General features: G+C 41.4%; 1 protein-coding gene across 1 annotated transcript in view; it reads left to right on the top strand.

Moving 5' to 3' along the window:
- The first annotated feature begins 6,778 nt into the window (after positions 1–6,778).
- The window catches only part of Synpr (synaptoporin), a 346,185-nt gene continuing 332,116 nt past the window's right edge, over positions 6,779–20,847 (top strand). The window contains exons 1-2 of the mRNA XM_077795612.1: positions 6,779–6,796; positions 6,933–6,998. Coding sequence (XP_077651738.1) covers positions 6,779–6,796; positions 6,933–6,998 — 84 coding nt within the window. The remainder of the gene's footprint in view (positions 6,797–6,932; positions 6,999–20,847) is intronic.

Raw genomic sequence — 20,847 nt, 5'->3', positions numbered from 1 at the left:
GTGCTGAAAATCGAACCCAGTGCCTCACACATGCCAGGCAAGTGTGCTTACTGCTGAGCTGCAGCCGCGTGTTGGTACTTCTTATGCTAGCTTCTTTCCAAAGAAGAAGACATCAGGCAAGAGACCTCCATTCTCTTGGGCTTCCTTTGCCCCCTTCAAAAAATTTCAGTGGCTATCTACCACATTTTCTTTATCCATTCATCTGTTGAAGGGCACCTAGGTTGGTTCCATAGCTTAGCTATTGTGAATTGGGCTGCTGTAAACATTGATGTGGCGGTGTCACTGATACACTCCACGGTCATCTATATCTAGAAAGAACAAACAGATAAACAAATAAGAATTAAAAATTAAAATAAATTGCAGTGGGTGTTATCAGATGAACTCAAAGCTATTGTGTTCTTCCAGTTACAAAAGTGATCCAAGCAGAACACTTTGGTATTTTAGGAGAAAAACAGCTAATGATGAAAGGCAAAAATAATTAGAACAATTGAGTCCTGGAGAAGGAGGAGAGGTTTTTCTAATTGTTCTAGAACATTCATGCAGTAATAGTAGTTCTGGAAGGAATATGAGGCCCATCTTTCCTTCCTTTTCCCAGAAAAATTTTGCTTACGTTTCAGCAGGAAAAAATATTTTTGCCTGAAGCTTGTGACATATTTGAATTTGCAATAGAAACTATATCATCTTTTCCCTGGGAAGTTGTGAGAGTAGGAGAAAAATCTTGACTCTGCTGTTTACTTTCCATAAAACCTTAGCTAAGATTTTTAATTTCTTGGAGTCTGTGATTTCTTGACTACGTAGAGAGAGAAATGGTACCCGGTTTTAAGGATCATGAAGAAATTAACTAAGTTTTCTTTTCAAATTCTATCTAATAGTAAGGTATTGAAAGGTTCATAATTATGATTATAAGCACTACTTTTCTTCCGCGGTGGATAATTCGATGCCATATATACAGGCCTGTCCAAATTTACAAATTCATGCAGATCATTTTTGTTTAAAACATAGAAATATTAAAAGCATTTTATGATGTGAGTTTATGTGAGTTGTCTTTAGCAACTGGATATAGAAGGAAATGCTACTCTCCCATGTTATAAAATCTAAAATATTGGCATAAGCAATGAGTGTAAATCTTGTCAAAATGTCGTATGTGTGCGCTGGTGCTGCTAAACCCCCAAATATGAATTTTTATATCAGTTAGGGTTAACCTAAGAATGACCCTATTCAAATGCTAGGAATTCCAATAGGAAGTTTATAAGATCTTATTTTGTGATTTTTTTTGGTTTTGTTTTAGTTTTTTTGTATCAAGGATCAAACTCAGGGACACTTAACCACTGAGTCACATCCCCAGCCATTTGTTTACATTTCATCTAGACAAAGCATCTCACTGAGTTGCTCAGGGCCTCACTCAGTTGCTGAGGCTGGCTTGGAACTAGCAATCCTCCTGCCTCAGCCTCCCAAGATGCTGGGATTGCAGGCATGTACCACCATGCTTGGCTGTGATTCACTTTGAATCATATCTTTATGTGTTATACTACATCCACTTAAGACAAAAACAAAGAAGTAAAGATGGTTTTATGGACCTTTGAGAAGTAATGCTATATTTATCATGAAATTAGAGTTATGGGAAATATTTCCACTCCATCGCCTATCCTGTTTATCAATAGCCCTATGTAAACCAAACACACATATCAGGATACAAGCATGCTGTTGGCCTTTGCTTTCATACTCATTCACTCAGTGACCTAAGGAAAGATTTGGAACATTCAGGTTAGCAGCATCATCACAATCAAACATATGACATTTGGACAAGATTTTCATTCATTACTTAAACAAATATTTTAGATTTTATAACGTGTGAATAATGTTTCCTTCTATATCAAGTCGCTAAAGATAAAATTTTTAAATTACTTTTTTCCTCTTTCTCACAAGAGACAGAAAGAAGAAACCCAGGTGTTTTTTTAAATTTTTAATTGAAAACAAGATTTAATTTGCCTGAATAATCCAAGTCCTTCAGCATCATGATAGTTTGGTGTTTGTACTTTGGCTTCCAGACCAAAGTACAAAAAAAAAAAAAGATTGCTTTTGTGACTTCATTTTAAAAATTTGCTCATTTAACCAATACTGAGCTTGAGGCCTAATATATTTCCCACTACCAAATAAGCTTTGTGAAGGCAGGGAATTGGGCAAGCTGTTTATAGTACCTAGATCAGCACTAGTACCCAAGAGGTACTCGGTCTTTACTTACTGAATAAGCACCAGAATTTCCCAACTTTGGCTCTATTGGTGTTTTCCAGATAAATCTTTATCATGAACAGTTGTCCTCTGCATTGGAAGATGCTGTGTAGCATCTCTAGTCTTTACTACCTGGATGCCAACAGCACTCCTCGTCACCACCACTGCAGCCGGGACAATCAAAACATTGCCAAAAATATCTCCTGAAGGAGGGAAGGACCCAAATCACCATCTCCTGAGAATGAGATCCACTGCAAGATGGCCTTGGCATGTCAAAGAAAGTCTTCATAAATTTGAGCCCCTCATCTAAAACAAAAGAGCACTTTGGAAATTTCTTAAGTTCCACAGTTACCATAGGCCACTAAAGTGGATCTTATGCTCCACCAAAGTTAAAATGATCATTGAACTGTTGCAATGGATTTACTAGAATAAAAGGGAAATTTTCTTTCTTTATCTTAGGGCAAAGGAGAAGGGTCACCCTCAGCCATAATGATAATATTGTGGCAATGTTTATATCATCTTGCCTGTCTTTCTCAACTTAGTTCTTCAGGGGGAAAAAAAAAACAAGATTTAATATGTTCAAATAATCCAAGTCCTTTGGTAGCATGATAGTTTGATTTTTTTGTAGTTTTGCTGCAAGATGAACCATCTTTGAGATGAAACATGATTGTTTTTGTAACTTTGTTGTTTCCAGGTCTGAACCCAGAGCTTCTAACCTCAAAGTCTACAAATTTTTCACATTGCAAACATGCTATGGAACTCTGGGTTATTTTGGTGATTCAGCTGTTAGAAATGTAGCTGTTTGCTACATTTCTGGAATGTGAAAAGCATCCTCTGACAATGTGCAATTGTTGTCTATGCTATTACATTGCCATTCGTCACCATTCTGGCTTCCTTCACATGGTGTTTGGAGAACTGGAAAAATATGTTATCATATTAGCAACGAGGAATGTTGGGTGTGAAGAGACACCTGGGGGAATAGGCTCAGTAATCACATTTCATCTTTGCCAAGTTCTCAACTCCAGTGATATGTAAGTAGGAAAAACTTCATATACAACTCTCTCTCTCCCTGTCTAAAGAGATACAAATGTACAGGTGACCTCATGCAAGTGCCTTAGCCTTTCAAGGCATGGATATACTATTATCCATAAAAGAAGAGACTTAGGTGATGCTTAAATGAAGTATATAAGGCAATTTATACAATGCTTAGCATGTAGCAGAAGCTCAAATGATATTAGCTGTTAAAATAATTATCATGATTCAACCTATGCAGGAGCTGTTATAACCTGTACACTAACTGACTGTTAATACGATGAGCAAGGACAATGTCTTAGGATGCAAGAACAATAAGGTTATAGAGTCCTAGGGTAGAATTTTGGCTCACCAACATTATTACCTGTGTGTGGCAAATGTGCCCACCCCCACCCCCTGTGGTACTAGGGATTGAACCCAGGGGAATTAACCACTGAGCTGAATCCCCAGACCTTTTTATGTTTTATTTTGAGACAGGGCCTTGCTAAGTTGCTGAGTTTGGCTTTGAACTTGTGATCTTCCTGCCTCAGCCTCCTGAGTTGCTGGGATTACAGGCGTGCCCCACTGTGCCCAGCTGTGTGTGTGACAAATATTGTTGTCAATCATCTTAGGTTATGTGGCATAATTGTAATAAAAGACTTCAATATCTCAGCTGCATGTCCATCAGGTTTGAGTTTCAGTTCTACTCTTGAGTATATTTGTATCCGGACCCAGGCTGCCACAAGTCGCCTCTAGATAGAAATTATATTCATCATAGTAGAAGGAAATAAGCAAGATGACTGGTTCTCAAAACTTGTCCCCAGAGCTGGGAGCAGTAGCACATGCCTGTAATCCCAGTGGCTTGGGAGGCTAAGACAGGAGGATCATGAGTTCAAAGCCAGCCATAGAAACAATGAGGCCCTAAGCAACTTAGTAAGGCCTTGTCTCTAAAATATAAAAAGAGCTGGGGATGTGGCTCAGTGGTTAAGTGCCCCCTCCAAAACCAAAAACAGAAAAAAACTTCTCCCCAGAAATGCAGTCACTCATTACCTCTCAAGTCCAGGGCTACTCCTAGGTTCACAAGGGCAAGGATATGCGTAAGGGAAGGACACTGGAGAGAAAGAAAGGTAGTGTTACAATCTGCCAGGCCTCTGATGTGCACCTTCATGTCCTCATCTTTCTTCTGGTTGAGAAATTACACTTTGAGAGATTATGAAGCGCCGGACTCCGCCCTAGATAGGCTATCTACAAACTCTCACCCAGCACTCATAACAACCTTCTCAGGTCAATATTGCTGGTTCCATTTTACAGATGAAAACTCCTGCAGGAGTTAAGTAACTTGATCCATAGGATCATAAATGACAGGGCACACATTGAATGATGCCAGTCCCCTCCACCCCCATCCCCCTGGAGTTGCATAATGGCTTATTTTGGAAACAACGGTTTCCAATTGTTTGAGACTCCCTCTGCCTGTAGGAAGAGCAGATGACTGCAGATGGTGCCGTGGCCTATTGGAGTTCCCACTCACTCCACTGCTAGTCTTTCTCCAACAAAATCCATGGGCAGGGGGCCTCTACACTAGGGCTCTTTCTTACCCAGTCTTGGCCAGCTGCCTCCCCTCCCAGACTGCAAACTACTCCTTTCCATATCACCCCCTACTCCTAAATATTAAACTCCTGCACGCCCCACCCCCACAGAGACACGCACACTCCAAACCTTTTTGGCAAACCTTTGTAATAAACAGATGGACTGACTGTGTTGCTGGGAGACCACTGCATACATGGAATCCAGTCCAAACAGAGGGAGAAGGAAAGGGACATGGCTTCTCAGGGTAGTGGTTGAGAGCTCTTCTCTTCTTCTTTCCACCTGCTCTCTTTTCTTTTTTCTGGCTCAGTTCCATCTTTGTTACCTGCTAACCGACAACCTTGAGCAGTCTACTTCCCTTTGATAAGCCTCAGTTGCCTCATCTCTAAAATGGGAATACTACTACCCCCATTGTGACTATTTGAAGAAATAATGCTCATAAAGCCCTTAGCACAGTTCCTGGCTCATAGAAAGAATTCTGTTGTTGTTATTGTTATTTATTATATTTTTCCATGTTAGACCAACAACAGGAAAAAAAATAGTTTGAATAATTTTGGAGGGGAGACTCAGAGTCCTATATGTGATTACTTTAGAGGACCTCATTGGGGAATTGGATCTTAGATAAAGGATCTCAGTAGAACCTGTATGGATTGGAAAGGTCCTTTCTGGGCCTGTTAATTCTTTCTTGACCTGTGTTACTTGAGTTAACTCAGACTCATTCATCTGTTTCCTACCTCAAAAATGGGCATGACAGGGTGTCTTGTCTGTCCCTCTGGGGAGATGGCCCGCATTCTCCTTTGAATGTGTGTTCCTTGGTTTGCCCTTGAAGCGTCTCACCCTCAAGATGGCCAGCATTCTCCCTTGAATGTGTATTTCTTACTTCACCCCCAAAGACACACATCTCTCCCTCCCTCCCCCACCCCTCTCTCCCTGCTTCTCTCTCTTGACAACCTGAATTCTCCCTTGAACATGTATGTACTTTCCTAAATAAATCTTTGAGTGTCTTTGAAAAATCAAATCAAATAAACTGGACATACTAATTTGCTTCCTATCTCACACGTGGCCCTGAGGATTATCTGTCTGGCATAGGGTCCCACATCAAACTTAATTTGTTTCCACCTCTCTCTCCTCTAGCAGGTTCTTCCCAGTCCTGCTCTCACACCTGGCTGGGGGCAGATGCACCTGCTGGGAGCCCCATACCACCTGTGCTTGCTCTCTGCGCCTTGGTCCAGACCACGTTGCAATTTTCTGCCCAACTTCTGCCCCCTCCGCAATTCCTATTCTGTTCTTGTTTGTTTGTTAGCTACCCCAACACCTGGCAGGATCTGGATACATGACAGATGTTCCACGAAAGAGTAACAAATAGAGATTCTCTGCTGTTCCGGGATCACCAGAACTCCTACACATGCCAGTGGAAGGCGTGGGGATTTTTCTCTCACCTGGAAACGCCTTCTTCTAGGGGACAGCCGTCCTGTCCTCGATGCCAGCCTGCAGCTCTCCCCAGACGACAGCTCCAAAGTTTCCCCGGAGCCCGAGGGCAGCGGCGCGCGCGCCCCGGAGCCTGGACCAATGTGTGCGGGTTCTGCCGCGCCCACCTCCTGGCCCGCCCCCCGGAGCACGCGGCTGGCCAATGACAGCCGTCCCCCGGCGGCTCAGCTCTGCCCCCTCCCCTGTTGCCTGTACCCCAGCCCAGCTCTGCCCTCCCCGCCCCTCGGCTGGCTCAGCTGGCCTCCCGGGGCGCTGGGCTCCGGGGCGCAGAGCGAAGGCAGCCGAGCGCGCGCGGCGAGCTGGCGCTGGGCAACCGCTCTCCCAGGTCCCCTGCCCTCGCCTGGCTGCTCCCGGGCCTTGCTCCTCCTCCAGCAGGTCCCCAAGACCCTTGTGACCCTGATATCAGTCGAAAGAACTTCATCTAAAAAGGAAGCTCGTGGGTGAGAAGACCCAGCAAGGGCGAGCTATGGACCCTGTGAGTCAGGTAAGAGGGGACTGGGCAGGGCGACTGTCGCTGGGAGCTGGGCGGGAATGGCAGGGGACAGCGCGGCTTCCGGAGACGCACCCTTAGCCCCTTCCTCAAGCCTTTGCTTTCTCTCTCTTGTCTTGTCCACCCAAAGCTGGCCTCAGCGGGCACCTTCCGGGCGCTGAAGGAGCCCCTTGCCTTCCTGCGAGCCCTGGAATTGGTGAGTAGTGGAATGTGCACGGGGAGGGGACCCAGGCAGCCAAGTATCAGGTGAGGACAGGTCAGGTGGGGTGCTCTCGGCTCGGTTCTGCTCAAGACCCGGTCTTTACTTGGTTCCTGCCCACTCCCAAGGTGCCATTGTGGGGTGGCAGGGCAGGAAAGAGGGACCATGGCTGGAAGCGGGAATGGGGGTTCGTTTTTACAGAAGCCTGAGGAAGTGTCATCTCACCTCACAGCTGGCAACCGACGCAGGAGCTGTTAGAAGAAGCCTCTTCCCTCTTCGGGAGATGGGGAGGGAGCGGGAAAAGCTGCCGCGGGGCTTTGGCAGAAGCCAGAATATCAACTGGACCTTTGCAGATGAGTGGGGAGGAGAGGAGGGACTCAGATTAAGTATTACAGCGGGGAGGACTTGTCCAAGATGGAAAAGTTGGTCAGCACGGGGACAGCTCCTCCTCAGGACCATGTTTCACAGCTCCTAGGGAGCTCCAGTTGGAGAGGCACAGTTGCTATGCTGCTAAAGATGCTGGAGTCAAGAGGGGTACCCCTTCCCTCCCATTGCAACTCCTGTGCTCTGGCCACTCCTGCAGGGCTCTTGGAGTACTTCCTAGAAGAGGCCACCAGCCTTCTTTGTGTAGCTTTCCTCAGCGACTGGGTTGTAGGAAGTTAGATTTCCTCCTCTGTTTTATCCCCCTTAAAAAAAAAAAAAAAAATCACCCTGAACGTCTTATGGCAATTTGTCTATGGACAGAGGAAAAAGGCACAGAAATGATTTCTCACGGGGGGCCATAGAACATTGTCTGTGTGGTTGGCTGAGATGACAGTTATGCGGAGTGAAATCTGCAGGTCACACATTTCTTCTTGCTGGGAGCTCTGAAAGGCAAGCAAACCTATCTGAACAGAAAGTTCAAAGCCCGTCATGTAGCATTAATCACAGGCCCTAACAGTGACTAGCTGAGAAATTATGTAAGAGCCTGCTCTGTGCTCCCAGAACTGAGCTCTGTATATCTGTCTCTGGCTACACAACTGTGGAGCTTGTTGACATGCATGATCTACAAGATAATCACATGTGCCTTGTTTGTAGGTCTAAATAAAATTGCCTGAGTATATCAATTTGACATCCATCAAGACAGCTTTTGGAATGCTTGAACTAGAGATTCTGAGCTCGCTAGTCTGATCATAATTTACTGGCAACCAAATGAAACAAAACAAGCAAATACTTGGCCTTTCAATCACCATTTTCTGTAAAAGAGTGGCTTTGGGGATCAACATTATTCTCACAACAAAGTTCAAAGACCTGACATCATTTTCTGACATAGTGTCTGACTGTCTCACATGTCACTTACCTGAAATATTAGTCTGTGTTATTTCACATTCTGCTTTCACATAATTTTTTTTAACCACACCTTACCACATAGCCTCTTCTGGTATATTTCAAAATGGGGTCCATCTGGATGAGCTGGTTTAAATCACAGATTTATAGACCCCAAATCAAAATATTGCCCATCAATCTTCATTTTAAGCAAGCTATCTGAATGATTCTTATTACTTTCATATTAAAGAAACACTAACCTGAGCTGTACCTGGAGGTCCCTCCAAAACTCAAAAGCTTTTTCTTGCTCAGTATCCTTGCTATTTTTCTTCAAACTGTTTGGAACACCCTTCTACCCAAGTCTAGGGGGGAAAATGTTGTCTTTTACCTCAGCTTAAATGTTAACTTCTCAATGTTGATCATTCTCATATTTACTTCTTTCCCTTAACTCTACCCCCAAATGAATGATTTGTTCCATTATTTAGACTCCCATTGCACTTTATTCATTCATTTGTTCAGAGAATTTATCACACCAAGTTGTACTGCAATATAGTCTTTTTTTCTTGGTGTGTGTGTGTGTGTGTGTGTGTGTGCACACGCGCGTGCATGCATGCATGTGCATGTGTGTAGGGAGAGGTAATAGAAGTTAAGTTACTATGTTTAAAATATTTTCAGCCCTTCTGCAAGGATTCCAAGGCTCTATGATGAAGGTTTCTTATTTTTTCCCTAATAAATCAGTCACTGGACTCTTATTTGTGCAAGAGAGCATGAATAATGGACAAAGAAAACTTAAAAAGCCAGATAAATTAGTTGGCTGATCTACATTTAAAAAGATCCATGTTAGAGACATAAGAGGGGAAAGAGAGAAAATGCTAGAGGCTTAGAATGTTTAAAGAACTGGATAGAGAGGAAGACAGTGTTTTCTGTGTTCATGCAGTGCCATGAAGAGTCTCTCTGAGCTATCTTTTTCTGCAGGAGTTATTGACAAAAGAAAGGGAATGTAATCTCTTAGTGCCACAAAATATGTTCCATTCATCTCTGCTTTTCTCTCTAGTTCCTTTCACAGGGACTACAAAACAGTAAATGATCAACAAATGTTGTAAATTGATCATGACAACTTTAAAAATATCCTCTTTCTCAGTTTTTGTGAAAGTTTTACAGAGAAATGGACAGTAACTTGAAAGCTGGTAGTTTCCAAAGTTTTTAAGCTACAATCCCTTTTTTTTGGGAGGGGGGGTTATGCTGTAGAAATAAAAGTGCATGTGAAGATATTTGTCATAGGGTTCTTTGGATGCTATAATTAATCACCATAAACTCAGTAGTTGGTAAACTACAGAAATTTATTTCTTACAGTTCTGAAGCCTGAAAATGTGAGATCAAGGTGCCCATAGATTCAGTGTCTGGTGAGGGTCCACTTTCTGGTTCATAGATAACACCTTCTTGCCATCTTCACATGGCAGAAGTGAAGGACACTGGTCTCTTCACCCTTTATGAGGGCACTAATCCCATTCACAAGAGCTCCATCCATCTAAGCATATCATCTGCCAAAGGCACCACTGCCTAATAATATCTCTTTGGGGATTAGGTTTCCACATGTAAATTTTGGAGAGGACACAAACATTCAGACCATTGCAATATGTTCAAGGATATTTACTGCAACATCTTCTGTAGTGGAAAGAATTGGAAACAACAAGTAAATCCATTACAGAAAAGCAATTAAAGTATAACTCATGTACATCATGAGATACTATACTTCCATTAAAAAGAATGAATGAAATGAATATCCATTGACCTAGAGGTCAATACATGTAATTGTGTGTGATAAAATTGTTACATAAAAGAAAATGGGTATTTAATTTTTTTTTTGCATTTGATAACATTGTTAAAAGGGGGAAAAGCAAGTTTGTTTCTTTGAATCAACATGAGAGTGATTTATTCCATCAGGTGTCCAATTAGTATACAGTGTGAAGTAGGATTTTTGTAAAAATAAAGTATGGTTTTCTGCATAAGTGTATGTACGTGTGGAATTTGACAAGCATAGAGGAAAGCATAGATGTATACCACTGAACTAAAAAAAAAAGTGATTTTTTAAGGGTGTAATTCTGTGTGCAGTGGGCAGAGAATGGGTGAGACTGAAGAAAAACTGTATGTGCAGTTTTTCACAGGTCTATCACTTGCAAACAGTTATACACATGAGTGGTTCTTAAAAGATAACTCACATTTTAAATCATTTCCTATAGATTGTCCATAGAAAGTGGTATTACCTCTCCAGGCATCTGGATTTATGGCCTTATGGGAGAAAATGTACTTTCTATATATGTCCTTTCCTTAGGAAGCCTGATGGATACAGTAGATTTAAAGTCTTAATCACCTATAAATGTCAGGCCTGGAGGGAAAAGCTTTAGCCAATTTTGAAGACTTCCAGGCAAAGAGTCCACATCCTTAATCTCCACTTAAATTAGGTCAGGAGAGTTTTCACTAGCCTTTGGGTCAAAACAGAAATTCGGGACAGAGTACTGACTCTGGTGGTCTGTTCCATTTGTTCCCAAGTGATAAAATAGATTCTGCAAATCTCTTACACCACCATTTTGGAGTTGGTGTAAGAAATCAGATTTATCTTCTTCTCATACTGACTCTGAACATCTGTGTAGGCATAGTCTTGTCTTGTACCAATCATTCTTATTTTTCACCACAGCAATACTTGACCAATGTGGTCCTTTGGTCTTTTCTTTTTATTTTCCTTTTAAATAATTATGTTAACATATTCTTTCTTTCTTCTGGATTTGCACGTGTGGGTGCATATGAAGTGGAAAGTGGAAGACGTATCATATCTGCAGTGTGCAGGACCACATTGGTACACTTGCAAGAGCATCAAAAGGACTTCACCTTCCCCCAAATGATGTCCTCATCATATCCTGGTTCAGCACTATGACTCCAGGTTCTGTCCTTATGGAATCAGCTGCTTGAGTCAACATGCCTGGTTCCTCCAATTCTTTCATCTCCAGTCCTATTTTTTATTTTTATTTTTTGATAATGAGATTGAACCCAGGAGCACTTGACCACTGAGCCACATCTCCAGCCCTATTTTGTATTTTATTTAGAGACAGGGTCTCCCTGAGTTGCTTAGTAACTTGCTGTGGCTGAGGCTGGCTTTGAACTTGCGATGCTCCTGCCTCAGTCTCCTGAGCTGCTGGGATTACAGGCAAGTGCCACCACCTCTTCTCCAACCCTAATTTTGCTTTATCAGTTCTGCTATGACTCGTGCACTTCACATTTCAATTTGATCTGTCTTTTCTGCCTCTGTGACTCCCCAAGGAGGCCAGCTCATCTAGAGATGCAGTGTGCCTGGTATTTGAAGTATAGTCCTACTTCATTTAAATGGAAGCAGTAGCAGTGATATCATATTTATTCCTGCACTTAAATTCTGAGCTGTTTCCCAAGCAACACCATACTGCTTTCTTGATCTTAATAGATAACATTTATGACTCATGTAAGTGATAACAAAGTGGAGCATGTCATTATAAATGCAATATAATAATAGTTACTCTTTTAAAACTCCCATGAGAGAGGTGACAAGTGCTAAGTTCCTTGCACAAACTTCCTAGGAAGTCCTAAACCATGGTGCATCAGCACAGTGGATCTGTGTGGCTCCAGCCTTTCACCATGAGGTTCAAGGATGTTAACCAACTCATCAGGAATAAAACTGCAGGAAATGTCAAAGCCAAGGTGTAAGCAGTCCTACTCTAAACTGTACTTCCTTACATGCTACAATCTTCTGTTCCCTCCCACTGGGCAGACATTTACTCTATCTTATCCCTAATCCTCAAAGAAATGTTAAAAGGTAGATGTTATCCATGTTTCAGGTTTATCTCACTCATTAAGTTATATATTTGAGATCTTTTCTGAAAATGCCAAGGAGCATTTGTATTTAGAGACAAGTTCAACAGACATCATCTTGTGTATTTGGGGTTTTATTTTCTATTGGCTATTAATTGACCGAGGTAAAGTTCAATTAAAAACCAGTATATTTTCATTTAGAATGTGCAGAATACTTTGATTATAAAGCAATAATTTAATCTTACATACAGTCATTCATTTTTGTTAAAAATACGTGCCCATGAGACAACTCTCCCCCCGCCCCCAAGTATAAACAAGACAGGGAATTTTTTTTTTTTTTTTGGTACCAGGGATTGAACCCAGGGATATTTAACCACTGAGCCACATCCCCAGCCCCCTACCCTTCTTTTTCTTTTTCTTTTATTTAGATATAGGGTCTTACTGAGTTGCTTAGGGCTTCACTAAGTTGCTGAGGCTGGCTGTGAACCTGCAATCCTCCTACCTCAGCCTCCGGAGCTGCTGGGATTACAGGCCTCTGTGCCAGCAAGACAGGGAATTCTAATATAAAAATTTAAATCCTAAACAGCAATGTTCCATTGAGGGTGTGATGTAATTTAAAACTGCATTAATTATACCTTTCTAGCCTGTCAATTAGTGTGCCGATGGAATAAGAATTAATAGATACACAATAAAAAGAGTAAATCCCCAGTGAGTGAATGATTTCTGCACTTGGTGCTTTCCTTAGTTTATGAAGACCTTGGTGTTTGGCCCCAAAAGTACAGGAGAGAGAGAGAGAGAGAGAGAGAGAGAGAGAGAGAGAGAGAGAGAGAGTGTGTGTGTGTGTGTGTGTGTGTGTGTGTGTGTGTGTGTGTGTCAGGGAGATTTCCTATGGATTTGAATACAGATTTCAGTCTTTACTCGCTTGGCTACCTTGGGCAAGTTATTTAGCTTACAGGACTTTTACCTTTCTCATCTAGAAGATAGAGGTAAAAGGTTGCTGTAGTGGTGAAATGACTTAACCCATGAAAAATACCTCACAAAATCTCTGGGCTATAAATAAGTGCTTGATACATTATTATAAAAGTGATAATGATGATGTTTCCAATTTTAATGATGTTGAAAGAGGTGGAAAGAGAAATCCATCAGAGAGTGATTTGGGGCATAGGGTTACCTTCTTGCAAATTAGATGTTTGAGAGTTTCTAAAGTACAAAAGCTATATATCTATATATACCCTTGCTCATCTCTCTTTTGAGCCCCTCCGTCTCTAACAACTAGATGCTACCACACTTATTTTACCACAGCACAAGTGACTTTCCAAGGAACTGCTTCTTGGAATGTTCACCTTTTAGAGAACATTCCAGAAGGGCTAGCGCTGATCCTAAAGGAGAAGATCCAATGGAAGAATTTCAGGCACTGGACTCTCGAGGATTGTTGGGTGAAGTATGGAGAGAGAACGTTCCTGATCTTCCTCAAATCATAGTCCATAGACATTTGCCTACACTGGAAAGGGTTAAAGGGTGTCCAGTTGAATTTTCCAGAGTAAAACTGACCCCTCATAGGGTCAGCAATGGGTACCTGCTAACCAGATGCTCCATGACCTTGGAACTGTCCCAAATAGGAACCAGAGAGGAACCCTAGAATCTTGCTGAAGTAGTGGCAATTTCTGTGGCCAGGAGGATTTGCATCAAGCCCTGACCCATCTATAAGGCCAGAAGAAAAATAATCATGCATTAGTAAGAAAAAAAGAATCCCAGGAATATGTGTTCAGAACCACGAGTTTCTGTTGAGTCTTAATCTTCTGCAGGCATGTATCTCACTTTTGCTGTATTAGTACAGCATTTTATTAGCTTAGCTTTCCTTCAAGAGCCTGTATCCTCCTCATCTGTAAATTGGAAAGAATACCCCTTGCTTACTTCCCCATAGCACGGGGAATTTTTTAAAAAGATCAGGCCTGTAAAGGCACATGGCAAACCATTAAATGTCCTCCAAAGGTGAAAAACAATTGTGATCATAGTTGAGATGATTACAAATACTCCCCCTCCCCCCCCGCAACCTAAGTGCCTCTGGACAGCATAAGATAGTTGCTGGGGAGAAGCTATGGTGAACAGGGGAAGCCGATCTCTGCTCTCTGAAGTGCTGAGCTCTTCCCAGCCCCTCTCCACCCTCCAGCCTCCCTCCCACTCTCTTTGGTCTCTGGAACCTACATGAATGAACTGAGCTTCCAGTTGACACGAATCCGGCATCCCAACTTATAGGATGGGAGGAGGCCCACCCTCACCCTTTTAACTCTCCTACCAATTTCTTACTCTGTCCACATTTCACATTTCTTCCATTTGGGGGTCCCAAGGATGGTTTCTCGCTGGTCTGAGGGACTTTTGCACATGCTGATTCCACTCCATAGAACATGCTCTCTCTTGCTTCTCACGCGATCACACTTAGCTGGTGAATTCTTCTCCCCTCTTCAGGTGTCAGCATGAATGTCACCGAATAGGGGGCACTTGCTAGATGAGGTCACCTCCTGATGGATCCCAGGGCACACTCATTAGTGACGTGTTCACGTTCTAGCTTCGTCACCAAACTCAATGCTCCATGAGGACAGGGATCTGGCTTGTCTCGGTCCTTTGAATATTCTAAGTATCTAACACAGCACCTGGCACCTTAGAAGGGCTGACTCCATGAGCTACAAATCCTACCAAAATACCCAGACAACTGATGCTTAATAAGTACTGGTTGAAGGAAGTGAGGAGATGAAGAAAGAGAACAAAGACCGAATAAAGGGATGTAGAGAACATCTTGGATGGGGTTTATTTTTTTTTTATTATTGTTGGTTGTTCAAAACATTACATAGTTCTTGATATATCATATTTCACATTTTGATTCAAGCGGGTTATGAACTCCCATTTTACCCCGTATACAGCTTGCAGAATCACATCAGTTACACTTCATTGCTTTACATATTGATATACTCATGTCTGTTGTATTCTGCTGCCTTTCCTATCCTCTACTATCCCCCCTCCCCTCCCCTCCCCTCTTCTCTCTCTACCCCCACTACTGTAATTCATTCCTCCCCCTTGTATTGTTTTTCCCTTTCCCCTCAATTCCTCTTGTATGTAATTTTGTATAACCCTGAGGGTCTCCTTCCATTTCCATGCAATTTCCCTTCTCTCTCCCTTTCCCTCCCACCTCTCATCCTTGTTTAATGTTGGTCTTCTTCTCGTGCTCTTCTTCCCTAGTCTGTTCTTAGTTACTCTCCTTATATCAAAGGAGACATTTGGCATTTGTTTTTTAGGGCTTGGCTAGCTTCGCTTAGCATAATCTGCTCTAATGCCATCCATTTCCCACCAAATTCTATGATTTTGTCATTTTTTAATGCAGAGTAATACCCCATTGTGTATAGATGCCACATTTTTTTTATCCATTCGTCTATTGAAGGGCATCTAGGTTGGTTCCACAGTCTTGCTATTGTGAATTGTGCTGCTATGAACATTGATGTAGCAGTGTCCCTGTAGCATGCTCTTTTTAGGTCTTTAGGGAATAGACCGAGAAGGGGAATAGCTGGGTCAAATGGTGGTTCCATTCCCAGATTTCCAAGAAATCTCCATACTGCTTTCCAAATTGGCTGCACCAATTTGCAGTCCCACCAACAGTGTACAAGTGTACCCTTTTCCCCACAACCTCGCCAGCACTTATTGTTGTTTGACTTCATAATGGCTGCCAATCTTACTGGAGTGAGATGGTATCTTAGGGTGGTTTTGATTTGCATTTCTCTGACTGCTAGAGATGGTGAGCATTTTTTCATGTACTTATTGATTGATTGTATGTCCTCCTCTGAGAAGTGTCTATTCAAGTCCTTCGCCCATTTGTTGCTTGGGTTATTTGTTATCTTATTGTCTAATTTTCTGAGTTCTTTATATATTCTGGATATTAGGGCTCTATCTGAAGTGTGAGGAGTAAAGATTTGTTCCCATGATGTAGGCTCCCTATTTACCTCTCTTATTGTTTCTTTTGCTGAGAAAAAACTTTTTAGTTTGAGTAAATCCCATTTGTTGATTCTAGATGTTAACTCTTGTGCTATGGGTGTCCTATTGAGGAATTTGGAGCCTGACCCCACAATATGTAGATCGGAGCCAACATTTTCTTCTATCAGATGCCGTGTCTCTGATATGATATCAAGCTCCTTGATCCATTTTGAGTTAACTTTTGTGCTTGGCGAGAGAAAGGGATTCAGTTTCATTTTGTTGCATATGGATTTCCAGTTTTCCCAGCACCATTTGTTGAAGATGCTATCCTTCCTCCATTGCATGCTTTTAGCCCCTTTATCAAATATAAGAAAGTTGTAGTTTTGTGGGTTGGTTTCTGTGTCCTCTATTCTGTACCATTGGTCCACCCGCCTGTTTTGGTACCAGTACCATGCTGTTTTTGTTACTATTGCTCTGTAGTATAGTTTGAAATCTGGAATCGCTATACCACCTGATTCACACTTCCTGCTTAGTATTGTTTTTGCTATTCTGGGTCTTTTATTATTCCATATGAATTTCATGATTGCTTTCTCTATTTCTACAGGAAATGCCGTTGGGATTTTGATTGGCATTGCATTAAACCTATAGAGAATTTTTGGTAATATCGCCATTTGGATGATGTTAGTTCTGCCTATCCATGAACAGGGTATATTTTTCCATCTTCTAAGGTCTTCTTCAATTTCTCTTTTTAGGGTTCTGTAGTTTTCATTGTATAAGTCTTTCACCTCTTTTGTTAGGTTGATTCCCAAGTATTTTATTCTTTTTGAGGATATTGTGAACGGAGTGGTTGTCTTCGTTTCCATTTCAGAGGATTTGTCGCTGATATACAGGAATGCCGTTGATTTATGCGTGTTGATTTTATAACCTGCCACTTTACTGAATTCATTTATTAGCTCTAATAGTTTCTTTGTAGACCCTTTTGGGTCTGCTAGGTATAGAATCATGTCATCTGCAAATAGTGATAATTTAAGTTCTTCTTTTCCTATTTTTATGCCTTTAATTTCTTTCGTCTGTCTAATTGCTCTGGCCAGTGTTTCGAGAACTATGTTGAACAGAAGTGGTGAAAGAGGGCATCCCTGTCTTGTTCCAGATCTTAGAGGGAATGCCTTCAATTTTTCTCCATTCAGAATGATGCTAGCCTGAGGCTTAGCATAAATTGCTTTTACAATGTTGAGGTATGTTCCTGTTATCCCTAGTTTTTCGAGAGTTTTGAACATAAAGGGATGCTGTACTTTGTCGAATGCTTTTTCCGCATCTATCGAGATGATCATATGGTTCTTATTTTTAAGTCTGTTGATGTGGTGAATAACATTTACTGATTTCCGTATATTGAACCAGCCTTGCATACCAGGGATGAATCCTACTTGATCATGGTGCACAATTTTTTTGATATGTTTTTTAATCCGATTTGCCAGAATTTTATTGAGGATTTTTGCATCTAGGTTCATTAGAGATATTGGTCTGTAGTTTTCCTTCTTTGAAGTGTCTTTGTCTGGTTTCGGAATCAGGGTGATGTTAGCTTCGTAGAATGAATTTGATAGTTCTCCCTCTTTTTCTATTTCCTAAAATAGCTTGAAAAGTATTGGTATTAGTTCCTCTTTAAAGGTTTTGTAAAACTCTGCTGTATACCCATCCAGTCCTGGGCTTTTCTTAGATGGTAATCTTTTGATGGTTTCTTCTATTTCCTCAATTGATATTGGTCTGTTTAGGTTGTCTATATCCTCCTGACTCAATCTGGGCAGATTATATGACTTAAGAAATTTATCGATGCCTTCACTATATTCTATTTTATTGGAGTATAAGGATTCAAAATAATTTCTGATTATCTTCTGTATTTCTGAAGTGTCTGTTGTGATATTGCCTTTTTCATCCCGTATGCTAGTAATTTGGGTTCTCTCTCTTCTTCTCTTCGTTAGCATGGCTAAGGGTCTGTCAATTTTATTTATTTTTTCAAAGAACCAAGTTTTAGTTTTGTCAATTTTTTCAATTGTTTCTTTTGTTTCGATTTCATTAATTTCAGCTCTGATTTTAATTATTTCTTGCCTTCTACTTCTTTTGCTGTTGTTTTGCTCTTCTTTTTCTAGGATTTTGAGATGAAGTATGAGATCATTTATTTGTTGGTTTTTAGTTTTTTTAAGGAATGCACTCCAAGCAATGAATTTTCCTCTTAGAACTGCTTTCAATGTGTCCCATAGATTCCGATATGTTGTGTCTGTGTTTTCATTTAACTCTAAGAATTTTTTAATTTCCTCCTTGATGTCTTCTAAAATCCATTGATCATTCAGTAACCTATTGTTCATTCTCCAAGTGATGCATGATTTTTCCTTCCTTCTTTTATCGTTGATTTTCAGTTTCATTCCATTATGATCAGATAAGATGCATGGTATTATCTCTACTCCTTTATATTGTCTAAGAGTTGCCCTGTGACATAATATATGATCTATTTTTGAGAAGGATCCATGTGCTGCTGAGAAAAAAGTGTAGCTGCTTGATGTTGGGTGGTATATTCTATATATGTCAATTAAGTCTAGGTTGTTAATTGTATTATTGAGTTCTATAGTTTCCTTATTCAACTTTTGTTTGGAAGATCTGTCCAGTGGTGAGAGAGGTGTGTTGAAGTCTCCCATGATTATTGTATGGTGGTCTATTAGACTCTTGAACTTGAGAAGAGTTTGCTTGATGAACATAGCAGCCCCGTTGTTTGGGGCATATATATTTATGATTGTTATGTCTTGTTGGTGTATGGTTCCCTTGAGCAGTATGTAGTGTCCCTCTTTATCCCTTTTGATTAACTTTGGCTTGAAATCTATTTTGTTTGATATGAGTATGGACACTCCTGCTTGTTTCCGCAGTCCATATGAGTGATATGATTTTTCCCAACCTTTCACCTTCAGTCTATGTATATCTTTTCCTATCAAATGCGTCTCCTGCAGGCAGCATATTGTTGGGTCTTGTTTTGTGATCCATTCAACTAGCCTGTGTCTCTTAATTGGAGAGTTTAAGCCATTAACATTTAGGGTTATTATTGAGAAATGGTTTGTTCTTCCAGCCATAATTTGTTTATTAATGCTATTAAACCTGATTTGTTTTCCTCTTTGATTATTTTCCCCCCTTTACTGTCCTACCTCCCACTGTTGGTTTTCATTGTTATTTTCCATTTCCTCTTCCTGTAATGTTTTGCCAAGGATTTTTTGAAGATGTGGTTTTCTAGCTGCAAATTCTTTTAACTTTTGTTTGTCGTGGAATGTTTTAATTTCATCTTCCATCCTGAAGCTTAATTTCGCCGGATACACGATTCTTGGTTGGAACCCATTTTCTTTTAGCGTTTGAAATATGTTATTCCAGGATATTCTAGCTTTTAGAGTCTGTGTTGAGAGATCAGCTGTTATCCTGATTGGTTTACCCCTAAATGTAATCTGCTTCCTTTCTCTTGTAGCTTTTAAAATTCTCTCCTTATTCTTGGACATCTTCATTATAATGTGTCTAGGTGTGGATCTCTTAAGATTTTGCACATTTGGCGTCCTGTAGGCTTCTAGGATTTGGGATTCTGTCTCATTCTTCAAGTCTGGGAAGTTTTCTCGTATTATTTCACTGAATAGATTGTTTATTCCTTTGGTTTGGAGCTCTGTGCCTTCCTGCATCCCAATGACTCTTAAGTTTGGTCTTTTGATATTATCCCATAGTTCTTGGATGTTCTGCTCATGGTTTCTTAGCAGACTTGCTGAGCTGTCTATGTTCTTTTCAAGTTGAAATACTCTGTCTTCATTGTCTGATGTTCTATCTTCTAAGTGATCCACTCTGCTGGTAGTATTCTCAATTGAGTTTTTAAGTTGGTTTATTGTTTCCTGCATTTCTAGGATTTCTATTTGTTTGTTTTTTATTACCTCTATCTCCCTGTGAAATTGATCTTTTACTTCCTGGATTTGTTTGTCAATGTGATCTTTCATTGTCTGATTTTGCTGTCTCATGTCTTCCTTGAGACTCCAGATCATCTGAAGCATGTATATCCTGACCTCTCTATCTGACATTCCATCTGTTGCACCTATTACCTCTTCTAAAGTTGAGTTGACCTGCATTGCCTGTGGTCCTTTCTTTCCTTGTCTTTTCATACTGCTGGCGTTTCTTTCTGCTTGGTGAAACTGTTGTGGTTTTGAAATTTTCCCTCTATTTATTTATATTGCTCTTGTATAGTTGAAAAATCACCCTTGCAGGGCAGGTAGTGGCTGTGATCCTCCTCCAATTGGTGTGATCCGTCTACCACGCTGGCAGGCCCTAGGTCTGCTCTGCTAGTGGGTCAAAGGTCCGCCTACCCAGCAGGCGCGAGGGGCACCTGTGTCACTCCGCAGTTTGCTGGGCCTAACCTCCCGATGGGTCGCAGGTTCCCCTAGCTTGCAGGCACTGGGGGAGGGGCCGGCTCCGCCCCTCAGCAGGCCGCTTGGCCCGATCTGCCAGTGGTCACAGTCCCGCCTACCTTGCAGACACTGGGGGAGGGGACGGGCCTGCCCCTCAGCAGGCTGCCGGACCTGTCCTAGTGGGTCCGGTCCGCGTTCCCTGCAGGCGCATGTAGCTGCTCTGTCACTTGGCAGGTTGCTGGGCCTGAACCTTGGATGGGGTTTAAATCCCCCTTCATCAAATCCACTGGGAAGAGGAATAGTAAGGACTCCCGTGGAAATAATTATTTATC

The sequence above is a fragment of the Urocitellus parryii genome, chromosome 3 (genome assembly GCF_045843805.1).
Source record: "Urocitellus parryii isolate mUroPar1 chromosome 3, mUroPar1.hap1, whole genome shotgun sequence".
Taxonomy (NCBI): domain Eukaryota; kingdom Metazoa; phylum Chordata; class Mammalia; order Rodentia; family Sciuridae; genus Urocitellus; species Urocitellus parryii.
The sequence above is the reverse complement of the archived record's forward strand: the minus strand, read 5'-3'. Positions and strand labels throughout refer to the sequence as shown.